At 46.3% G+C, this 21,004-nt stretch overlaps 1 protein-coding gene across 2 annotated transcripts in view; it reads right to left on the bottom strand.

Moving 5' to 3' along the window:
• LOC110524761 (phosphatidylinositol 3-kinase regulatory subunit gamma) overlaps positions 1 to 21,004 on the bottom strand; it is a 323,905-nt gene that overhangs the window by 168,063 nt on the left and 134,838 nt on the right. For both annotated transcript variants that reach the window (XM_036978694.1, XM_036978695.1), the window contains exon 5: positions 7,531 to 7,662. In XM_036978694.1, the coding sequence (XP_036834589.1) occupies positions 7,531 to 7,662 (132 nt within the window). The remainder of the gene's footprint in view (positions 1 to 7,530; positions 7,663 to 21,004) is intronic.

The following is a 21,004-nucleotide window of genomic DNA, read 5'->3' as shown; positions in this document are numbered from 1 at the left end:
TGCAAGCCGAAGAACACCATCCCAACCGTGAAGCACGGGGGGTTGGCAGCATCATGTTGTGGGGGTGCTTTGCTGCAGGAGGGACTGGTGCACTTGATAAAATAGAGGGCATCATGAGGGAGGAAAATTATGTGGATATATTGAAGCAACATCTCAAGACATCAGTCAGGATGTTAAAGCTTGGTTGCAAATGGGTCTTCCAAATGGACAATGACCCCAAGCACACTTCCAAAGTTGTGGCAAAATGGCTTAAGGACAACAAAGTTAAGGTATTGGAGTGGCCATCACAAAGCCCTGACCTCAATCCCATAGAACATTTGTGTGCAGAACTGAAAAAATGTGTGTGAGCAAGGAGGCCTACAAACCTGACTCAGTTACACCAGCTCTGTCAAGAGGAATGGGTAAAAATTCACCCAACTTATTGTGGAAAGCTTGTGGAAGGCTAACCGAAACGCTTGGCCCAAGTGAAACAATTTAAAGGAAATGCTACCAAATACTAATTGAGGGTATGCAAACTTCTGACCCACTGGGAATGTGATGAAAGAAATAAAAGCTGAAATAAATAATTCTCTCTACTATAATTCTGAGATTTCACATTCTTAAAATAAAGTGGTGATCCAAACGGACCTAATAAAGGGAATTTTTATTAGGATTAAATGTCAGGATTGTTGAAAAACTGAATGTATTTGGCTATGGTGTATGTAAACGTCCGACTTCAACCCTAAATGGGTTTAGGAGGTGTGACAGAATCCACAATAGGAGGATTTGGGAGGGTACTGAGGAGGACTAGGGAGGGTACTGAGGAGGACAAGGGAGGGTACTGAGGAGAGAGGAGGAGACAGGAAGGAAGGAGAGGGAAGACAGAAAGGAAGGAGAGGGAAGAGAGGAAGGAAGGAGAGGGAGGAGAGGAAGGAAGGATAGGGAAGACAGAAAGGAAGGAGAGGGAAGACAGAAAGGAAGGAGAGGGAAGACAAAAAGGAAGGAGAGGGAAGACAGGAAGGAAGGAGAGGGAAGACAGGAAGGAAGGAGAGGGAAGACAGAAAGGAAGTAGAGGGAAGACAGAAAGGAAGGAGAGGGAAGACAAGAATGAAGGAGAGGGAAGACAGGAAGGAAGGAAAGGGAAGACAGAAAGGAAGGAGAGGGAAGACAAGAAGGAAGGAGAGGGAAGACAGGAAGGGAGGAGAGGGAAGACAGGAAGGAAGGAGAGGGAAGACAGGAGGAATGAGAGGGAAGACAGAAAGGAAGGACAGGGAAGACAGGAGGAAGGAGAGGTAAGACAGGAAGGAAGGAGAGGGAAGACAGGAAGGAAGGAGAGGGAAGACAGAAGGGAAGGAGAGGGAAGACAAGAAGGAAGGAGAGGGAAGACAGGAAGGAAGGAGAGGGAAGACAGGAGGAATGAGAGGGAAGACAGAAAGGAAGGACAGGGAAGACAGGAGGAAGGAGAGGTAAGACAGGAAGGAAGGAGAGGGAAGACAGGAAGGAAGGAGAGGGAAGACAGAAGGGAAGGAGAGGGAAAACAAGAAGGAAGGAGAGGGAAGACAGGAAGGAAGGAGAGGGAAGACAGAAAGGAAGGAGAGGGAAGACAGGAAGGAAGGAGAGGGAAGACAGAAGGGAAGGAGAGGGAAGACAGAAAGGAAGGAGAGGGAAGACAGAAAAGAAGGACAGGGAAGACAGGAGGAAGGAGAGGGAGGATAGGAAGGAAGGATAGGGAAGACAGAAAGGAAGGAGAGGGAAGACAGAAATGAAGGAGAGGGAAGACAGAAAGGAAGGACAGGGAAGACAGAAAGGAAGGAGAGGGAAGACAAAAAGGAAGGAGAGGGAAGACAGGAAGGAAGGAGAGGGAAGACAGGAAGGAAGGAGAGGGAAGACAGAAAGGAAGGACAGGGAAGACAGAAAGGAAGGACAGGGAAGACAGGTGGAAGGAGAAGGAGGAGAGGAAGGAAGGATAGGGAAGACAGAAAGGAAGGAGCGGGAAGACAGAAAGGAAGGAGAGGGAAGACAGAAAGGAAGGACAGGGAAGACAGAAAGGAAGGAGAGGGAAGACAAAAAGGAAGGAGAGGGAAGACAGGAAGGAAGGAGAGGGACGACAGGAAGGAAGGAGAGGGAAGACAGAAAGGAAGGAGAGGGAAGACAGAAAGGAAGGAGAGGGAAGATAGAAAGGAAGGAGAGGGAAGCCCGGAAAGAAGGAGAGGGAAGACAGAAGGGAAGGAGAGGGAAGACAGAAGGGAAGGAGAGGGAAGACAGAAAGGAAGGAGAGGGAAGACAGAAAGGAAAGAGAGGGAAGACAGGAAGGAAGGAGAGGGTAGACAGAAAGGAAGGAGAAGGAAGACAGAAAGGAAGGAGAGGGAAGACAGAAAGGAAGGAGAGGGAAGACAGAAAGGAAGGAGAGGGAAGACAGAAAGGAAGGAGTGGGAAAACAGGAAGGAAGGAGAGGGAAGACAGAAAGGAAGTAGAGGGAAGACAGAAAGGAAGGAGAGGGAAGACAAGAATGAAGGAGAGGGAAGACAGGAAGGAAGGAAAGGGAAGACAGAAAGGAAGGAGAGGGAAGACAAGAAGGAAGGAGAGGGAAGACAGGAAGGAAGGAGAGGGAAGACAGGAAGGAAGGAGAGGGAAGACAGGAGGAATGAGAGGGAAGACAGAAAGGAAGGAGAGGGAAGACAGAAAGGAAGGAGAGGGAAGACAGAAAGGAAGGAGAGGGAAGACAAAAAGGAAGGAGAGGGAAGACAGGAAGGAAGGAGAGGGAAGAAAGAAAGGAAGGAGAGGGAAGACAGAAAGGAAGTAGAGGGAAGACAGAAAGGAAGGAGAGGGAAGACAAGAATGAAGGAGAGGGAAGACAGGAAGGAAGGAAAGGGAAGACAGAAAGGAAGGAGAGGGAAGACAAGAAGGAAGGAGAGGGAAGACAGGAAGGAAGGAGAGGGAAGACAGGAAGGAAGGAGAGGGAAGACAGGAGGAATGAGAGGGAAGACAGAAAGGAAGGACAGGGAAGACAGGAGGAAGGAGAGGTAAGACAGGAAGGAAGGAGAGGGAATACAGGAAGGAAGGAGAGGGAAGACAGAAGGGAAGGAGAGGGAAGACAAGAAGGAAGGAGAGGGAAGACAGGAAGGAAGGAGAGGGAAGACAAGAGGAATGAGAGGGAAGACAGAAAGGAAGGACAGGGAAGACAGGAGGAAGGAGATGTAAGACAGGAAGGAAGGAGAGGGAAGACAGGAAGGAAGGAGAGGGAAGACAGAAGGGAAGGAGAGGGAAGACAAGAAGGAAGGAGAGGGACGACAGGGAGGAAGGAGAGGGAAGACAGAAAGGAAGGAGAGGGAAGACAGGAAGGAAGGAGAGGGAAGACAGAAGGGAAGGAGAGGGAAGACAGAAAGGAAGGAGAGGGAAGACAGAAAAGAAGGACAGGGAAGACAGGAGGAAGGAGAGGGAGGAGAGGAAGGAAGGATAGGGAAGACAGAAAGGAAGGAGAGGGAAGACAGAAAGGAAGGAGAGGGAAGACAGAAAGGAAGGAAAGGGAAGACAGAAAGGAAGGAGAGGGAAGACAAAAAGGAAGGAGAAGGAAGACAGGAAGGAAGGAGAGGGAAGACAGGAAGGAAGGAGAGGGAAGACAGAAAGGAAGGACAGGGAAGACAGAAAGGAAGGACAGGGAAGACAGGTGGAAGGAGAGGGAGGAGAGGAAGGAAGGATAGGGAAGACAAAAAGGAAGGACAGGGAAGACAGAAAGGAAGGAGAGGGAAGACAAAAAGGAAGGAGAGGGAAGACAGGAAGGAAGGAGAGGGAAGACAGGAAGGAAGGAGAGGGAAGACAGAAAGGAAGGAGAGGGAAGACAGAAAGGAAGGAGAGGGAAGATAGAAAGGAAGGAGAGGGAAGCCCGGAAAGAAGGAGAGGGAAGACAGAAGGGAAGGAGAGGGAAGACAGAAGGGAAGGAGAGGGAAGACAGAAAGGAAGGAGAGGGAAGACAGAAAGGAAAGAGAGGGAAGACAGGAAGGAAGGAGAGGGTAGACAGAAAGGAAGGAGAGGGAAGACAGAAAGGAAGGAGAGGGAAGACAGAAAGGAAGGAGAGGGAAGACAGAAAGGAAGGAGAGGGAAGACAGAAAGGAAGGAGTGGGAAAACAGGAAGGAAGGAGAGGGAAGACAGGAAGGAAGGAGAGGGTAGACAGAAAGGAAGGAGAGGGAAGACAGAAAGGAAGGAGAGGGAAGACAGAAAGGAAGGAGAGGGAAGACAGGAAGGAAGGAGAGGGAAGACAGAAAGGAAGGAGAGGGAAGACAGAAAGGAAGGAGAGGGAAGACAGAAAGGAAGGAGAGGGAAGACAGGAAGGAAGGAGAGGGAAGACAGGAAGGAAGGAGAGGGAAGACAAGAAGGAAGGAGAGGGAAGACAGAAAGGAAGGAGAGGGACGACAGAAAGGAAGGAGAGGGAAGACAGGAATGAAGGAGAGGGAAGACAAGAAGGAAGGAATGGGAAAACAGGAAGGAAGGAGAGGGAAGACAGAAAGGAAGTAGAGGGAAAACAGAAAGGAAGGAGAGGGAAGACAGAAAGGAAGGAGAGGGAAGACAGAAAGGAAGGAGTGGGAAAACAGGAAGGAAGGAGAGGGAAGACAGAAAGGAAGTAGAGGGAAAACAGAAAGGAAGGAGAGGGAAGACAGAAAGGAAGGAGAGGGAAGACAGAAAGGAAGGAGAGGGAAGACAGAAAGGAAGGAGAGGGAAGACAGAAAGGAAAGAGAGGGAAGACAGGAGGAAGGAGAGGGAGGAAGGATAGGGAAGACAGAAAGCAAGGAGAGGGAAGACAGAAAGGAAGGACAGGGAAGACAGAAAGGAAGGAGAGGGAAGACAGAAAGGAAGGAGAGGGAAGACAAAAGGGAAGGAGAGGGAAGACAGGGAGGAAGGAGAGGGAAGACAGAAAGGAAGGAGAGGGAAGACAGAAAGGAAGGAGAGGGAAGACAGAAAGGAAGGAGAGGGAAGACAGAAAGGAAGAAGAGGGAAGACAGAAGGAGAGGGAAGACAGATGGAGAGGGAAGACAGAAGGGAAGGATAGGGAAGACAGAAAGGAAGGAGAGGGAAGACAGAAAGGAAGGACAGGGAAGACAGAAAGGAAGAAGAGGGAAGACAAAAAGGAAGGAGAGGGAAGACAGGAAGGAAGGAGAGGGAAGACAGGAAGGAAGGAGAGGGAAGACAGAAAGGAAGGAGAGGGAAGACAGAAAGGAAGGAGAGGGAAGACAGAAAGGAAGGAGAGGGAAGACAGGAAGGAAGGAGAGGGAAGACAGAAGGGAAGGAGAGGGAAGACAGAAAGTAAGGAGAGGGAAGACAGAAAGGAAGGAGAGGGAAGACAGAAAGGAAGGAGAGGGAAGACAGAAAGGAAGGAGAGGGAAGACAGAAAGGAAGGAGAGGGAAGACAGGAAGGAAGGAGAGGGAAGACAGGAAGGAAGGAGAGGGAAGACAGGAAGGAAGGAGAGGGAAGACAGAAAGGAAGGAGAGGGAAGACAGAAAGGAAGGAGAGGGAAGACAGAAAGGAAGGAGAGGGAAGACAGAAAGGAAGTAGAGGGAAAACAGAAAGGAAGGAGAGGGAAGACAGAAAGGAAGGAGAGGGAATACAGAAAGGAAGGAGAGGGAAGACAGAAAGGAAGGAGAGGGAAGACAGAAAGGAAGGAGAGGGAAGACAGGAAGGAAGGAGAGGGAAGACAGGAAGGAAGGAGAGGGAAGACAGGAAGGAAGGAGAGGGAAGACAGAAAGGAAGGAGAGGGAAGACAGAAAGGAAGGAGAGGGAAGACAGAAAGGAAGGAGAGGGAAGACAGGAAGGAAGGAGAGGGAAGACAGGAAGGAAGGAGAGGGAAGACAAGAAGGAAGGAGAGGGAAGACAGAAAGGAAGGAGAGGGACCACAGAAAGGAAGGAGAGGGAAGACAGGAAGGAAGGAGAGGGAAGACAAGAAGGAAGGAGAGGGAAGACAGAAAGGAAGGAGAGGGAAGACAGAAAGGAAGGAGTGGGAAAACAGGAAGGAAGGAGAGGGAAGACAGAAAGGAAGTAGAGGGAAAACAGAAAGGAAGGAGAGGGAAGACAGAAAGGAAGGAGAGGGAATACAGAAAGGAAGGAGAGGGAAGACAGAAAGGAAGGAGAGGGAAGACAGGAGGAAGGAGAGGGAGGAGAGGAAGGAAGGAGAGGGACGACAGACAGGAAGGAGAGGGACGACAGACAGGAAGGAGAGCGAAGACAGACAGGAAGGAGAGGGAAGACAGGAAGGAAGGAGAGGGACGGTACCTCCTGTATAAAGCCTCGCTATTGTTATTTTACTGCTGCCGTTTAATTATTATTTACTTTTATTTTCTATTTTTTACTTATCTATTTTTTACTTGACACTTATTTTTCTTAAAAATTCTTAAAGCATTGTTGGTTAAGGGCTTGTAAGTACATTAAGCATTTCACTATAAGTTGTTGTATTTGATTTGATTTGTTGTATTACTGTTTTACAGCAGACCACCCTCCAAAGTCAAAAACAAGTTCCATTTTAGTCAGCTTAACCTCACAGAACCCTCAAATTTCCACCATGCGTCTTTTCAAGTGGTTTATCCTGACTTAAAATGTTCCCATAAATAAAAGAGAGAAGCTTGTGCTGGGAGTGTGATGAAACAGGTAGGAGCTGGGAGAGACAAGCACTTACATCATTGACTGAAGCTGCTGTTGTTGGCGGAGGAAGGGAGAGGCTGAATAATTTTTGGGGAGGTCAGGGGGGAGAGTGTGAACTCGGCCCGTGGGTTGCCATGGCCCCAGTCTACCCTAAGGTGTTCCCACACACACGCATACACAAAAGCTTTCACACACACACACCACTGCAAACACCTACACCGCCCACGGAAAGCACGACTCTCCTTATGTTCAAGGGAAAGGGTCATGAAAAATAGATCAGGTGCTACAGCGTGTCTGTAAAAGAGAGAGATGTGAGGACAGTGCAGACGTTGGAGAGAGGGATAAGATATATTCATCTGGAGCTGGGCCAACAGACAACTGAGCTGAGAGAGGGAACAACTCTCTCTCTCTCTCTCTCTCTCTCTCTCTCTCTCTCTCTCTCTCTCTCTCCTCTCTCTCTCTCTCTCTCTCTCTCTCTCTCTCTCTCTCTCTCTCTCTCTCTCTCTCTCTCTCTCTCTCTCTCTCTCAGGTCAGGCAGGCTGGCTGGCTGGCGGAGTGGTAAGCGGTGACACTCTGAAGTTTAGCCATGGGATATATACTGCACTTTAGTCCCAGAGGTTAAAGCAGGGTGTCCCATCCATGACCCTGGGGGCAGGAGCTAGCTCCTATACCTAGAGGGTTGGCTGGATCTGACTGATGTTCAGCAACTTCGCTTAGCAACTATATTTAACATGGCTTTTCATACTGAATTTTCCTATCCTTAACCCTGGGTTAACATTTTAAATAACTTAGCCTCATTTCATACAAGTGACAGCAGAACTCTGTGATTGGCTAGCCCCAATAAGTCTGTGCAAACAGTCTCTAGATATGGCCTGGCTGACTTTGGACTGTTTGATGACCAATGTGAGTACTGTTACTGTACCTTGGGCGGTGTAGATCAGTTCACTGTAGACCACGGCTGGGATGATGGGGGAGGGCAGGTCCTGAAGGAAACCCCTCAGACTATCAGACAACACCACCAGATCATACTCGTCCACATCCGCTGACGCTGGTTCTGAGAGAGAGGGGGGAGTGTGTGGAGGGGGTGGGGGGTGGAAGGAGGGAGTGAAGGAGGGAGGAAGTGGGTAGAGACAGAGAGAGAGACAGATGTGTTCAAAATCCCATATTCTTCATTTACAAGAGAACATAATGAATGAAATGTGACTTTGGCAGCTCGTCTCTCACCAGTACCAGTGGAGGGAGGGAGACAGACAGACAGACAGACAGACAGACAGACAGACAGACAGACAGACAGACAGACAGACAGAGACGTTCTGGTACAGCAGCAGTCTGACACTGGAAGGTATTCTATACTTAAGCAATAAGGCCTGAAGAGGTGTGGTATAAGACCAATATACCATGGCTAAGGGTTGTTCTTAGACAGGATTTAACGCGGTGCCTTATTGCTATTATAAACTAGTTATCAACGTAATATTTTTGGGTGGTCATGCCCGTGGTACCACGGCTGCCAGCCAATCAGCATTGAGGGCTCGAACCACCCAATGTATAATTATAATTCAATTAGGTAGATGCCTCTATTTGTCCTATTTCACAAATGTGTATTATACGCATAATACACTTAATTTTTTTGCATATCCAAACTCTCCCTGAGATACCCTCTGAGAGTGGGATCACGGCCAGGGTCTGACATTATCATCGGTGGCCCTGGAACAATTAGGGTTAAGTGCCTTGCTCAAGAGCGCATCGACAGATTTTTCATCTTGTCTGCTTGGGGATTTGAACTAGTGACCTTTCAGACTTGTATTGGACCAACACTCTAATCACTAGGCTACATGCCCCTGAGCGGTAATGAACTGAGTCAACTGGACCAACGCTCTAACCGCTAGGCTACATGCTGTAATGAACTGAGTCAACTGGACCAACGCTCTAACCGCTAGGCTACATGCTGTAATGAACTGAGTCAACTGGACCAACGCTCTAACCGCTAGGCTACATGCTGTAATGAACTGAGTCAACTGGACCAACGCTCTAACCGCTAGGCTACATGCTGTAATGAACTGAGTCAACTGGACCAACGCTCTAACCGCTAGGCTACATGCTGTAATGAACTGAGTCAACTGGACCAACGCTCTAACCGCTAGGCTACATGCTGTAATGAACTGAGTCAACTGGACCAACGCTCTAACCGCTAGGCTACATGCTGTAATGAACTGAGTCAACTGGACCAACGCTCTAACCGCTAGGCTACATGCTGTAATGAACTGAGTCAAGGGAATCTCAGGGGCATTTCAATCTGGGGAAACAGGAACATTGTCCGTTAGAAACAGATCTTCCCATGTACTGCATACAAGGGATGTCGACAAAACAGAGATATTGTTTGTGTGTTTGTGTTTGTGTGTGTGTATGTGTGTGTGTGGTGTGTGTTTGTGTGTGTGTGGTGTGTGTGTGTGTGTGTGGTGTGTGTGTGTATGTGTGTGTGTGTGTGTGTGTGTGTGTGTGTGTGTGTGTGTGTGTGTGTGTGTGTGTGGGTGTGTGTGGGTGTGTGTGTGTGGTGTGTGTGTGTGTGTGTGGTGTGTGTGTGTGTCTGTGGTGTGTGGTGTGTGTCTGTGTGACCTGGGTGATTAGGTTCATTGCATTAATAGAGGACATGCCTCTAGCATTCCCTTCTTCCACCCCCTCTTCCTCATCCTCCTCCTCATCAGTCAAATACATGTATGTGACATCTTCTGGACTGTTATCTGTTGTTAGGAGGATTTCTCTAAAACTAATAGTCAAATAAATGTTCCAATCATGACGGTCCACTAAGCCAGAGGTCTATTTATATCACTGTGCCCTCTTTCTGACCCCGTACAAACATGATTAGAGTACAGTCCTGCAGCGTCTCTGTGTGTGTTGTGGAGTCACTGATCCTGCCCCTCCATGTGGAAAAGTCACGCAGGGGGCAGAGGAATGATATTCATTTACACTGTGTTCAGTCACACAGAGGGCAGAGGAATGATACTAATTTACACTGTGTTCAGTCACACAGAGGGCAGAGGAATTAAGTTAATTTACACTGTCTTCAGTCACACAGAGGGCAGAGGAATTAAGTTAATTTACACTGTGTTCTGTCACATAGAGGGCAGAGGAATTCATTTAATTTACACTGTGTTCAGTCACGCAGAGGGCAGAGGAATTAAGTTAATTTACACTGTGTTCAGTCACACAGAGGGCAGAGGAATTCGTTTAATTTACACTGTGTTCAGTCACACAGAGGGCAGAGGCATGATATTCATTTACACTGTGTTCAGTCACACAGAGGGCAGAGGAATGATATTCATTTACACTGTGTTCAGTCACACAGAGGGCAGAGGAATGATACTAATTTACACTGTGTTCAGTCACACAGAGGGCAGAGGAATTAAGTTAATTTACACTGTCTTCAGTCACACAGAGGGCAGAGGAATTAAGTTAATTTACACTGTGTTCAGTCACACAGAGGGCAGAGGAATTCATTTAATTTACACTGTGTTCAGTCACGCAGAGGGCAGAGGAATTAAGTTAATTTACACTGTGTTCAGTCACACAGAGGGCAGAGGAATTCGTTTAATTTACACTGTGTTCAGTCACACAGAGGGCAGAGGCATGATATTCATTTACACTGTGTTCAGTCACACAGAGGGCAGAGGAATGATATTCATTTACACTGTGTTCAGTCACACAGAGGGCAGAGGAAGTATATCATTTACACTGTGTTCAGTCACACAGAGGGCAGAGGAATTAATTTAATTTACACTGTGTTCAGTCACGCAGAGGGCAGAGGAATTAAGTTAATTTACACTGTGTTCAGTCACACAGAGGGCAGAGGAATTAATTTAATTTACACTGTGTTCAGTCACGCAGAGGGCAGAGGAATTAAGTTAATTTACACTGTGTTCAGTCACACAGAGGGCAGAGGAAGTATATCATTTACACTGTGTTCAGTCACGCAGAGGGCAGAGGAATTAATTTAATTTACACTGTGTTCAGTCACACAGAGGGCAGAGGAATGATATTATTTGATCCTACATGTGTCATGTCACACTAGTGACAGTGGGCCTGTGCTGGGTCTGACAGTTTATTTTTGCTGGGGATAACAGTGTGTTTGCTGGAGTTAACAATGTGTTTGCTGGAGTTAACAATGTGTTTGCTGGGGTTAACAGTGTTTACCGGGATTAACAGTGTGTTTGCTGGGGTTAACAGTGTGTTTGCTGGGGTTAACAGTGTGTTTACCGGGGTTAACAGTGTGTTTGCCGGGGTTAACAGTGTGTTTGCTGGGGTTAACAGTGTGTTTGCTGGGGTTAACAGTGTGTTTACCGGGGTTAACAGTGTGTTTGCTGGGTTTAACAGTGTGTTTGCTGGGGTTAACAGTGTGTTTGCTGGGGTTAACAGTGTGTTTACCGGGGTTAACAGTGTGTTTGCCGGGGTTAACAGTGTGTTTGCTGGGGTTAACAGTGTGTTTGCTGGGGTTAACAGTGTGTTTACCGGGGTTAACAGTGTGTTTGCTGGGTTTAACAGTGTGTTTGCTGGGGTTAACAGTGTTAACAGTTCTCTCATGGCTCTACTTTGAGGACAGTCCTCTCAAGGCTCTATTCTGAGGTTAGACCTCCCAAAGATCTACTGTGAAGACAGTCCTCTCAAGGCTCTACTGTGAGGACAGTCCTCTCATGGCTCTACTGTGAAGACAGTCCTCTCATGGCTCTACTGTGAAGACAGTCCTCTCATGGCTCTACTGTGAGGACAGTCTTCTCAAGGCTCTATTCTGAGGACAGTCATCTCAAGGCTCTAATGTGAGGACAGTCCTCTCATGGCTCTACTGTAAGGACAGTCCTCTCAAGGCTCTAATGTGAGGACAGTCTTCTCATGGCTCTACTGTAAGGACAGTCCTCTCAAGGCTCTACTGTAAGGACAGTCTTCTCATGGCTCTACTGTCAGGACAGTCCTCTCATGGCTCTACTGTGAGGACAGTCCTCACAGTTCTACTGTGGCTCTACTGTGAGGACAGTCCTCTCATGGCATCTAATAGTAGTGTCCCTATTGTGAGGATGAGGAGAGGATGAGGAACGAGGTCAGGATGAGGACAGTCCTCTCACGGGGACCTCAGCCAGCAGCGTTACAGCACTGCACAGTCAGACCACAGGGGATTGGGACAGAGAAATGCCCACATTAATCCCCCCCTGTCTCTCTATATATAATTCTGCTATCTCTTTGAGAGCCTGAAGACAAATTCCATACCTTTCTCATTCCCTTCTCGTTACCTCCCTTTGTTTCTCTGTTCCATCATCTCTCGTTACCTCCCTTTGTTTCTCTGTTCCATCATCTCTCGTTACCTCCCTTTGTTTCTCTGTTCCATCATCTCTCGTTACCTCCCTTTGTTTCTCTGTTCCATTATCTCTCGTTACCTCCCTTTGTTTCTCTGTTCCATCATCTCTCGTTACCGCCCTTTGTTTCTCTGTTCCATCATCTCTCGTTACCTCCCTTTGTTTCTCTGTTCCATCATCTCTCGTTACCTCCCTTTGTTTCTCTGTTCCATCATCTCTCGTTACCTCCCTTTGTTTCTCTGTTCCATCATCTCTCGTTACCATCCTTTGTTTCTCTGTTCCATCATCTCTCGTTACCTCCCTTTGTTTCTCTGTTCCATCATCTCTCGTTACCTCCCTTTGTTTCTCTGTTCCATCATCTCTCGTTACCTCCCTTTGTTTCTCTGTTCCATCATCTCTCGTTACCTCCCTTTGTTTCTCTGTTCCATCATCTCTCGTTACCTCCCTTTGTTTCTCTGTTCCATCATCTCTCGTTACCTCCCTTTGTTTCTCTGTTCCATCATCTCTCGTTACCTCCCTTTGTTTCTCTGTTCCATCATATCTCATTACCTCCCTTTGTTTCTCTGTTCCATCATATCTCATTACCTCCCTTTGTTTCTCTGTTCCATCATATCTCATTACCTCCCTTTGTTTCTCTGTTCCATCATCTCTCGTTACCTCCCTTTGTTTCTCTGTTCCATCATCTCTCATTACCTCCCTTTGTTTCTCTGTTCCATCATATCTCATTACCTCCCTTTGTTTCTCTGTTCCATCATCTCTCGCTACTCTCGCTTTATCCAGCCATTTCACCTGCCATGGTTTATCCAGCCATTTACCCTGCCATGGTTTATCCAGCCATGTACCCTGCCATGGTTTATCCTGCCATGGTTTATCCTGCCATGGTTTACCCTGCCATGGTTTACCCTGCCATGGTTTACCCTGCCATGGTTTATCCTGCCATTTACCCTGCCATGGTTTACCCTGCCATGGTTTACCCTGCCATGATTTATCCTGCCATGGTTTATCCTGCCATGGTTTATCCTGCCATGGTTTATCCTGCCATTTACCCTGCCATGGTTTATCCTGCCATGGTTTATCCTGCTATTTACCCTGCCATGGTTTACCCTGCCATGATTTATCCTGCCATGGTTTATCCTGCCATGGTTTATCCTGCCATTTACCCTGCCATGGTTTATCCAGCCATGGTTTACCCTGCCATGGTTTACCCTGCCATGGTTTATCCTGCCATGGTTTACCCTGCCATGGTTTATCCTGCCATGGTTTACCCTGCCATGGTTTATCCTGCCATGGTTTACCCTGCCATTTACCCTGCCATGGTTTATCCTGCCATGGTTTATCCTGCCATGGTTTATCCTGCCATGGTTTACCCTGCCATTTACCCTGCCATGGTTTATCCTGCCATGGTTTATCCTGCCATGGTTTATCCTGCTATTTACCCTGCCATGGTTTATCCTGCCATGGTTTACCCTGCCATGGTTTATCCTGCCATGGTTTATCCTGCTATTTACCCTGCCATGGTTTATCCTGCCATGGTTTACCCTGCCATGGTTTACCCTGCCATGGTTTATCCTGCCATGGTTTATCCTGCTATTTACCCTGCCATGGTCTATCCTGCTATTTACCCTGCCATGGTTTACCCTGCCATGGTTTACCCTGCCATGGTTTATCCTGCCATGGTTTATCCAGCCATTTACCCTGCCATGGTCTATCCTGCTATTTACCCTGCCATGGTTTACCCTGCCATGGTTTACCCTGCCATGATTTATCCTGCCATGGTTTATCCTGCCATGGTTTATCCTGCCATGGTTTATCCTGCCATTTACCCTGCCATGGTTTATCCTGCCATGGTTTATCCTGCTATTTACCCTGCCATGGTTTACCCTGCCATGATTTATCCTGCCATGGTTTATCCTGCCATGGTTTATCCTGCCATTTACCCTGCCATGGTTTATCCAGCCATGGTTTACCCTGCCATGGTTTACCCTGCCATGGTTTATCCTGCCATGGTTTATCCTGCCATGGTTTACCCTGCCATGGTTTATCCTGCCATGGTTTACCCTGCCATGGTTTATCCTGCCATGGTTTACCCTGCCATTTACCCTGCCATGGTTTATCCTGCCATGGTTTATCCTGCCATGGTTTATCCTGCCATGGTTTACCCTGCCATTTACCCTGCCATGGTTTATCCTGCCATGGTTTATCCTGCCATGGTTTATCCTGCTATTTACCCTGCCATGGTTTATCCTGCCATGGTTTACCCTGCCATGGTTTATCCTGCCATGGTTTATCCTGCTATTTACCCTGCCATGGTTTATCCTGCCATGGTTTACCCTGCCATGGTTTACCCTGCCATGGTTTATCCTGCCATGGTTTATCCTGCTATTTACCCTGCCATGGTCTATCCTGCTATTTACCCTGCCATGGTTTACCCTGCCATGGTTTACCCTGCCATGGTTTATCCAGCCATTTACCCTGTCATGGTCTATCCTGCTATTTACCCTGCCATGGTTTACCCTGCCATGGTTTACCCTGCCATGGTTTATCCTGCCATTTACCCTGCCATGGTTTATCCTGCCATGGTTTACCCTGCCATGGTTTACCCTGCCATGGTTTACCCTGCCATTTACCCTGCCATGGTTTATCCTGCAATGGTTTATCCTGCCATTTACCCTGCCATGGTTTATCCTGCCATGGTTTATCCTGCCATGGTTTATCCTGCTATTTACCCTGCCATGGTTTACCCTGCCATGATTTATCCTGCCATGGTTTATCCTGCCATGGTTTATCCTGCCATTTACCCTGCCATGGTTTATCCAGCCATGGTTTACCCTGCCATGGTTTACCCTGCCATGGTTTATCCTGCCATGTTTTACCCTGCCATGGTTTACCCTGCCATTTACCCTGCCATGGTTTATCCTGCCATGGTTTATCCTGCCATGGTTTACCCTGCCATGGTTTATCCTGCCATGGTTTACCCTGCCATGGTTTACCCTGCCATGGTTTACCCTGCCATTTACCCTGCCATGGTTTATCCTGCCATGGTTTATCCTGCCATGGTTTATCCTGCCATGGTTTATCCTGCCATGGTTTACCCTGCCATTTACCCTGCCATGGTTTATCCTGCCATGGTTTATCCTGCCATGGTTTATCCTGCTATTTACCCTGCCATGGTTTATCCTGCCATGGTTTACCCTGCCATGGTTTATCCTGCCATGGTTTATCCTGCTATTTACCCTGCCATGGTTTATCCTGCCATGGTTTACCCTGCCATGGTTTACCCTGCCATGGTTTATCCTGCCATGGTTTATCCTGCTATTTACCCTGCCATGGTTTACCCTGCCATGGTTTATCCTGCCATTTACCCTGCCATGGTTTATCCTGCCATGGTTTATCCTGCCATGGTTTATCCAGCCATTTACCCTGCCATGGTCTATCCTGCTATTTACCCTGCCATGGTTTACCCTGCCATGGTTTACCCTGCCATGGTTTATCCTACCATTCACCCTGCCATGGTTTATCCTGCCATGGTTTACCCTGCCATGGTTTACCCTGCCATGGTTTACCCTGCCATTTACCCTGCCATGGGTTATCCTGCCATGGTTTATCCTGCCATGGTTTACCCTGCCATGGTTTATCCTGCCATAGTTTATCCTGCCATTTACCCTGCCATGGTTTACCCTGCCATTTACCCTGCCATGGTTTATCCTGCCATTTACCCTGCCATGGTTTATCCTGCCATGGTTTACCCTGCCATGGTTTATCCTGCCATGGTTTATCCTGCCATGGTTTATCCTGCCATGGTTTATCCAGCCATTTACCCCGCCATGGTTTACCCTGCCATGGTTTATCCTGCCATGGTTTATCCTGCCATGGTTTATCCTGCTATTTACCCTGCCATGGTTTACCCTGCCATGGTTTACCCTGCCATGGTCTATCCTGCCATGGTTTATCCTGCCATGGTTTACCCTGCCATGGTTTATCCTGCCATGGTTTATCCTGCTATTTACCCTGCCATGGTTTGTCCTGCCATGGTTTATCCTGCCATGGTATATCCTGCCATTTACCCTGCCATGGTTTATCCTGCCATGGTTTACCCTGCCATGGTTTATCCTGCCATGGTTTAACCTGCCATGGTTTATCCAGCCATGGTTTACCCTGCCATGGTTTATCCTGCCATGGTTTATCCTGCCATTTACCCTGCCATGGTTTATCCTGCCATGGTTTACCCTGCCATGGTTTATCCTGCCATGGTTTATCCTGCCATTTACCTTGCCATGGTTTATCCTGCCATGGTTTACCCTGCCATGGTTTATCCTGCCATGGTTTATCCTGCCATTTACCCTGCCATGGTTTACCCTGCCATGGTTTATCCTGCCATTTACCCTGCCATGTGGTTTACCCTGCCATGGTTTATCCTGCCATGGTTTACCCTGCCATGGTTTATCCTGCCATGGTTTACCCTGCCATGGTTTACCCTGCCATGGTTTATCCTGCCATGGTTTATCCTGCTATTTACCCTGCCATGGTTTATCCTGCCATGGTTTATCCTGCCATTTACCCTGCCATGGTTTACCCTGCCATTTACCCTGCCATGGTTTATCCTGCCATTTACCCTGCCATGGTTTATCCTGCCATGGTTTACCCTGCCATGGTTTATCCTGCCATGGTTTATCCTGCCATGGTTTATCCTGCCATGGTTTATCCAGCCATTTACCCCGCCATGGTTTACCCTGCCATGGTTTATCCTGCCATGGTTTATCCTGCTATTTACCCTGCCATGGTTTACCCTGCCATGGTTTATCCTGCCATGGTTTATCCTGCCATTTACCCTGCCATGGTTTACCCTGCCATGGTTTACCCTGCCATGGTTTATCCTGCCATGGTTTACCCTGCCATGGTTTATCCTGCCATGGTTTATCCTGCTATTTACCCTGCCATGGTTTATCCTGCCATGGTTTATCCTGCCATGGTTTATCCTGCCATTTACCCTGCCATGGTTTACCCTGCCATGGTTTATCCTGCCATGGTTTACCCTGCCATGGTTTATCCAGCCGTGGTTTACCCTGCCATGGTTTATCCTGCCATGGTTTATCCTGCCATTTACCCTGCCATGGTTTATCCTGCCATGGTTTACCCTGCCATGGTTTATCCTGCCATGGTTTATCCTGCCATTTACCCTGCCATGGTTTATCCTGCCATGGTTTACCCTGCCATGGTTTATCCTGCCATGGTTTATCCTGCCATGGTTTATCCTGCCATTTACCCTGCCATGGTTTACCCTGCCATGGTTTATCCTGCCATTTACCCTGCCATGGTTTATCTTGCCATTTACCCTGCCATGGTTTACCCTGCCATGGTTTATCCTGCCATGGTTTATCCTGCCATGGTTTACCCTGCCATGGTTTATCCTGCCATGGTTTACCCTGCCATGGTTTACCCTGCCATGGTTTATCCTGCCATGGTTTATCCTGCCATGTTTTATCCTGCTATTTACCCTGCCATGGTTTATCCTGCCATGGTTTATCCTGCCATGGTTTATCCTTCCATTTACCCTGCCATGGTTTATCCTGCCATACGTTTTGAATCCGGTGTCGTTTTGTTTATCAGTTCATAAACCATGTGCCATGGAATCAGTACATTGAACATTTCTTCCCAATTATTTTGCAATCTGTATGGCACAGCTGTCAATTTGTATTTTCAAGTGGATTAAACTGAAATTGCAACCAACTTTCTATGGCTTGTTTTAAAAATAGCGATTAGATTGGAGATGATTTCATTGTCAAAAAAATGAAAGTGAGAGGTTGGAATTTGAATAAAGGGGAAAAGGCCATTCTTGAACACGGGGTGAGCCTTTCTTATTAGTCTGCTAGTGAACCAGTTTGGATATAAGTATAGGTTTTGCATGACTGAAGCCTTTAGTGAGAGGTCTAATGCTTTAATATTTAATAATGTCTGCCCTCCAAATTCATATTCATGACATAAATAGACCCGTAATTTAATTCTCTAGAGGAAAGTATTCATCTTCCCTTTTCCACATTTTGTAACATTTCAGCCTTATTCTAAAATGGATCAACAAAAAAAAATCCTCATTAATCTTAACACAATACCCCATAATGACAAAGCAAAAACAGTGTTTTAGAGAAACAGAAATACCTTATTTACATAAGTATTCAGACCCTTTGCTATGAGACTCGAAATTGAGCTCAGGTGCATCGTGTTTCCATTGATCATCCTTGAGATGTTTCTACAACTTTATTGGAGTTCACCTGTGGTGAATTCAATTAATTGGACATGATTTGGAAAGGCACACACCTGTCTATATTAGGTCCCAAAGTTTACAGTGCATGTCAGAGCAAAAACCAAGCCACGAGGTCAAAGAAACTGTCCGTAGAGCTCCGAGATAGGATTGTGTTGAGGCACAGATCTGGGGAAGGGTACCAAAACATTTCTGCAGCATCAAATTATTCGATGCAGATGATGATGTGCAAGTAGTAGAAAGACATCATCATCTGCATCAAATAGTTTGATGCTGCAGACATGTTTTGGTACCCTTCCCCAGATCATCATCTGCACATCATCATCTGCACATCTATCACTCCAGTGTTAATTTGCTAAATTGTAATTACTTTGCTACTATGGCCTATTTATCGCCTTACCTCCTTACTCCATTTGCACACACTGTATATAGATTTTTCTGACTGTACTTTTGTTTATTCCCACATGTAACTCTGTGTTGTTTTTTTGTCGCACTCTTTTGCTTTATCTTGGCCAGGTCGCAGGTGTAAATGAGAACTTGTTCTCAACTGGCCTACCTGGTTAAATATAAAAAATAATATTTTAAAAAAGGTCCCCAAGAACACAGTGGCCTCCATCATTCTTAAATAGAAGAAGTTTGGAAACATCAAGACACTTCCTAGAGCTGGCCGCCCGGCCAAACTGAGCAATCAGGGAGGTGACCAAGAACCCAGTGGTCACTCTGACATAGTTCTCGGGTTCCTCTTTAGAGATGGGAGAACCTTCCAGAAGGACAATCATCTCTGCAGCACTCCACCAATCAGGCCTTTATGGTAGAGTGGCCAGATGGAAGCCATTCCTCAGTAAAAGGCGCTTGGAGTTTGCCCAAAGGCACCTAAAGAACTCTCAGACCATGACAAACAAGATTCTACGGTATGATGAAACCAAGATTGAACTACTTGGCCTGAATGCCAAGCGTCAAGTCTGGAGGAAACCTGGCACCATCCCTAAGGTGAAGCATGGTGGTGGCAGCATCATGCTGTGGGGATGTTTTTCAGTAGCAGGGACTGGAAGACTAGTCAGGTTTGAGGGAAAGATGAACAGAGCAAAGTACAGAGAGATCCTTGATGAAAATCTTCAGAGCTCTCAGGACCTCAGACTGGGGTGAAAGTTCACCTTCCAACAGGACAACAACCCTAAGCACACAGCGAAGACAACGCAGGAGTGGCTTCGGGACAATTCTCTAAATGACCTTGATTGGCCCAGCCAGAGCCCGGACTTGAACCCGATTGAACATCTTTGGAAAGCCTGAAAATAGCTGTGCAGCGACACTCCCCATCCAACCTGACAGAACTTGAGAGGATCTGCAGAGAAGAATGGGAGAAACTCCCCAAATACAGGTGTGCAAAGCTTGTAGAGTCCTACCCAAGAAGACTCGAGGCTGTAAGATGCTTCAACAAAGTACTGAGTAAAGTGTCTGAATACTTATGTAAATGTGATACTTCCTTTTGACATTTTTTGAATGTACATTTGCAAAAATGTCTAAAAACCTGTTTTTGCTTCGTCATTACGGGGTGTTGTGATGGGTGTGTGGATTGTTGAGGGAAAAAATTATTTCATCCATTTTAGAATAAGGCTGTAACGTAACAAAATGTGGAATATGTCAAGGGGTCTGGATACTTTCAGAATGCACTATATAGAAAATGTTTTTGGGATAGAAAATGTGGCATTACCACAATTAACCAATTTAAACGCATTGAATAATGTTAATTACATTTCCGAGGGAGCGCAGATATTGTAGGTTAAGGGTTAACTACATTTTGCAGTAGCTTGGTGGTAGTTGAACTCAATTCAAATCTAGGTCGCATTTTCAGTACTTCATTCCTTTTTCAACTACTGAAATTACAGAACTTTTTTCTGCAAAAAAAAAATATGGGTGAAGTAGGCAATAATTAGCATCAGACCTGCTTAATTCTCACTTTAAAATGTGTTTTTGTGTTTAATAGGTTAAATCACATTCTGTTAACATATGACCTCAAAGTGACCTGTTCTTGCCATTTGTAATCTATGACGTTTCAGATTTATTGTACATATAGTATGATCATTTTGGATGTAGTAGACAACCTTTTCACAGTAACTTTAGTTCAGTAAAGTATATTTTTGTTAAGGAAAGCTGTAGCGTAGCTTAATTTCTTTCAGTTTGAAGTCATTGGTAGCTTGGTAAACTATCTTTTCAGGGTGGCTACTGCAACACTGCTGTGTGTTTATAATATGGAGTGCAGTACCAGTAAATGTACCATTACTCTACCAAAGCTACATGATCATTTGAACCACAGCATTACTACATTCTAATTGAGTTGATCAACTACAGCATTACTACATTCTAATTGAGTTGATCAACCACATCATTACTACATTCTAATTGAGTTGATCAACCACATTATTACTACATTCTAATTGAGTTGATCAACCACAGCATTACTACATTCTAATTCAGTTGATCAACCACAGCATTACTACATTCTAATTGAGTTGATCAACCACATCATTACTACATTCTAATTGAGTTGATCAACCACAGCATTACTACATTCTAATTCAGTTGATCAACCACATCATTACTACATTCTAATTGAGTTGATCAACCACATCATTACTACATTCTAATTGAGTTGATCAACCACATCATTACTACATTCTAATTGAGTTGATCAACCACATCATTACTACATTCTAATTGAGTTGATCAACCACATCATTACTACATTCTAATTGAGTTGATCCACCACAGCATTACTACATTCTAATTGAGTTGATCAACCA

Source organism: Oncorhynchus mykiss, chromosome 5, assembly GCF_013265735.2.
Source record: "Oncorhynchus mykiss isolate Arlee chromosome 5, USDA_OmykA_1.1, whole genome shotgun sequence".
Taxonomy (NCBI): domain Eukaryota; kingdom Metazoa; phylum Chordata; class Actinopteri; order Salmoniformes; family Salmonidae; genus Oncorhynchus; species Oncorhynchus mykiss.
This window is presented reverse-complemented; position numbering and strand designations above follow the sequence as displayed.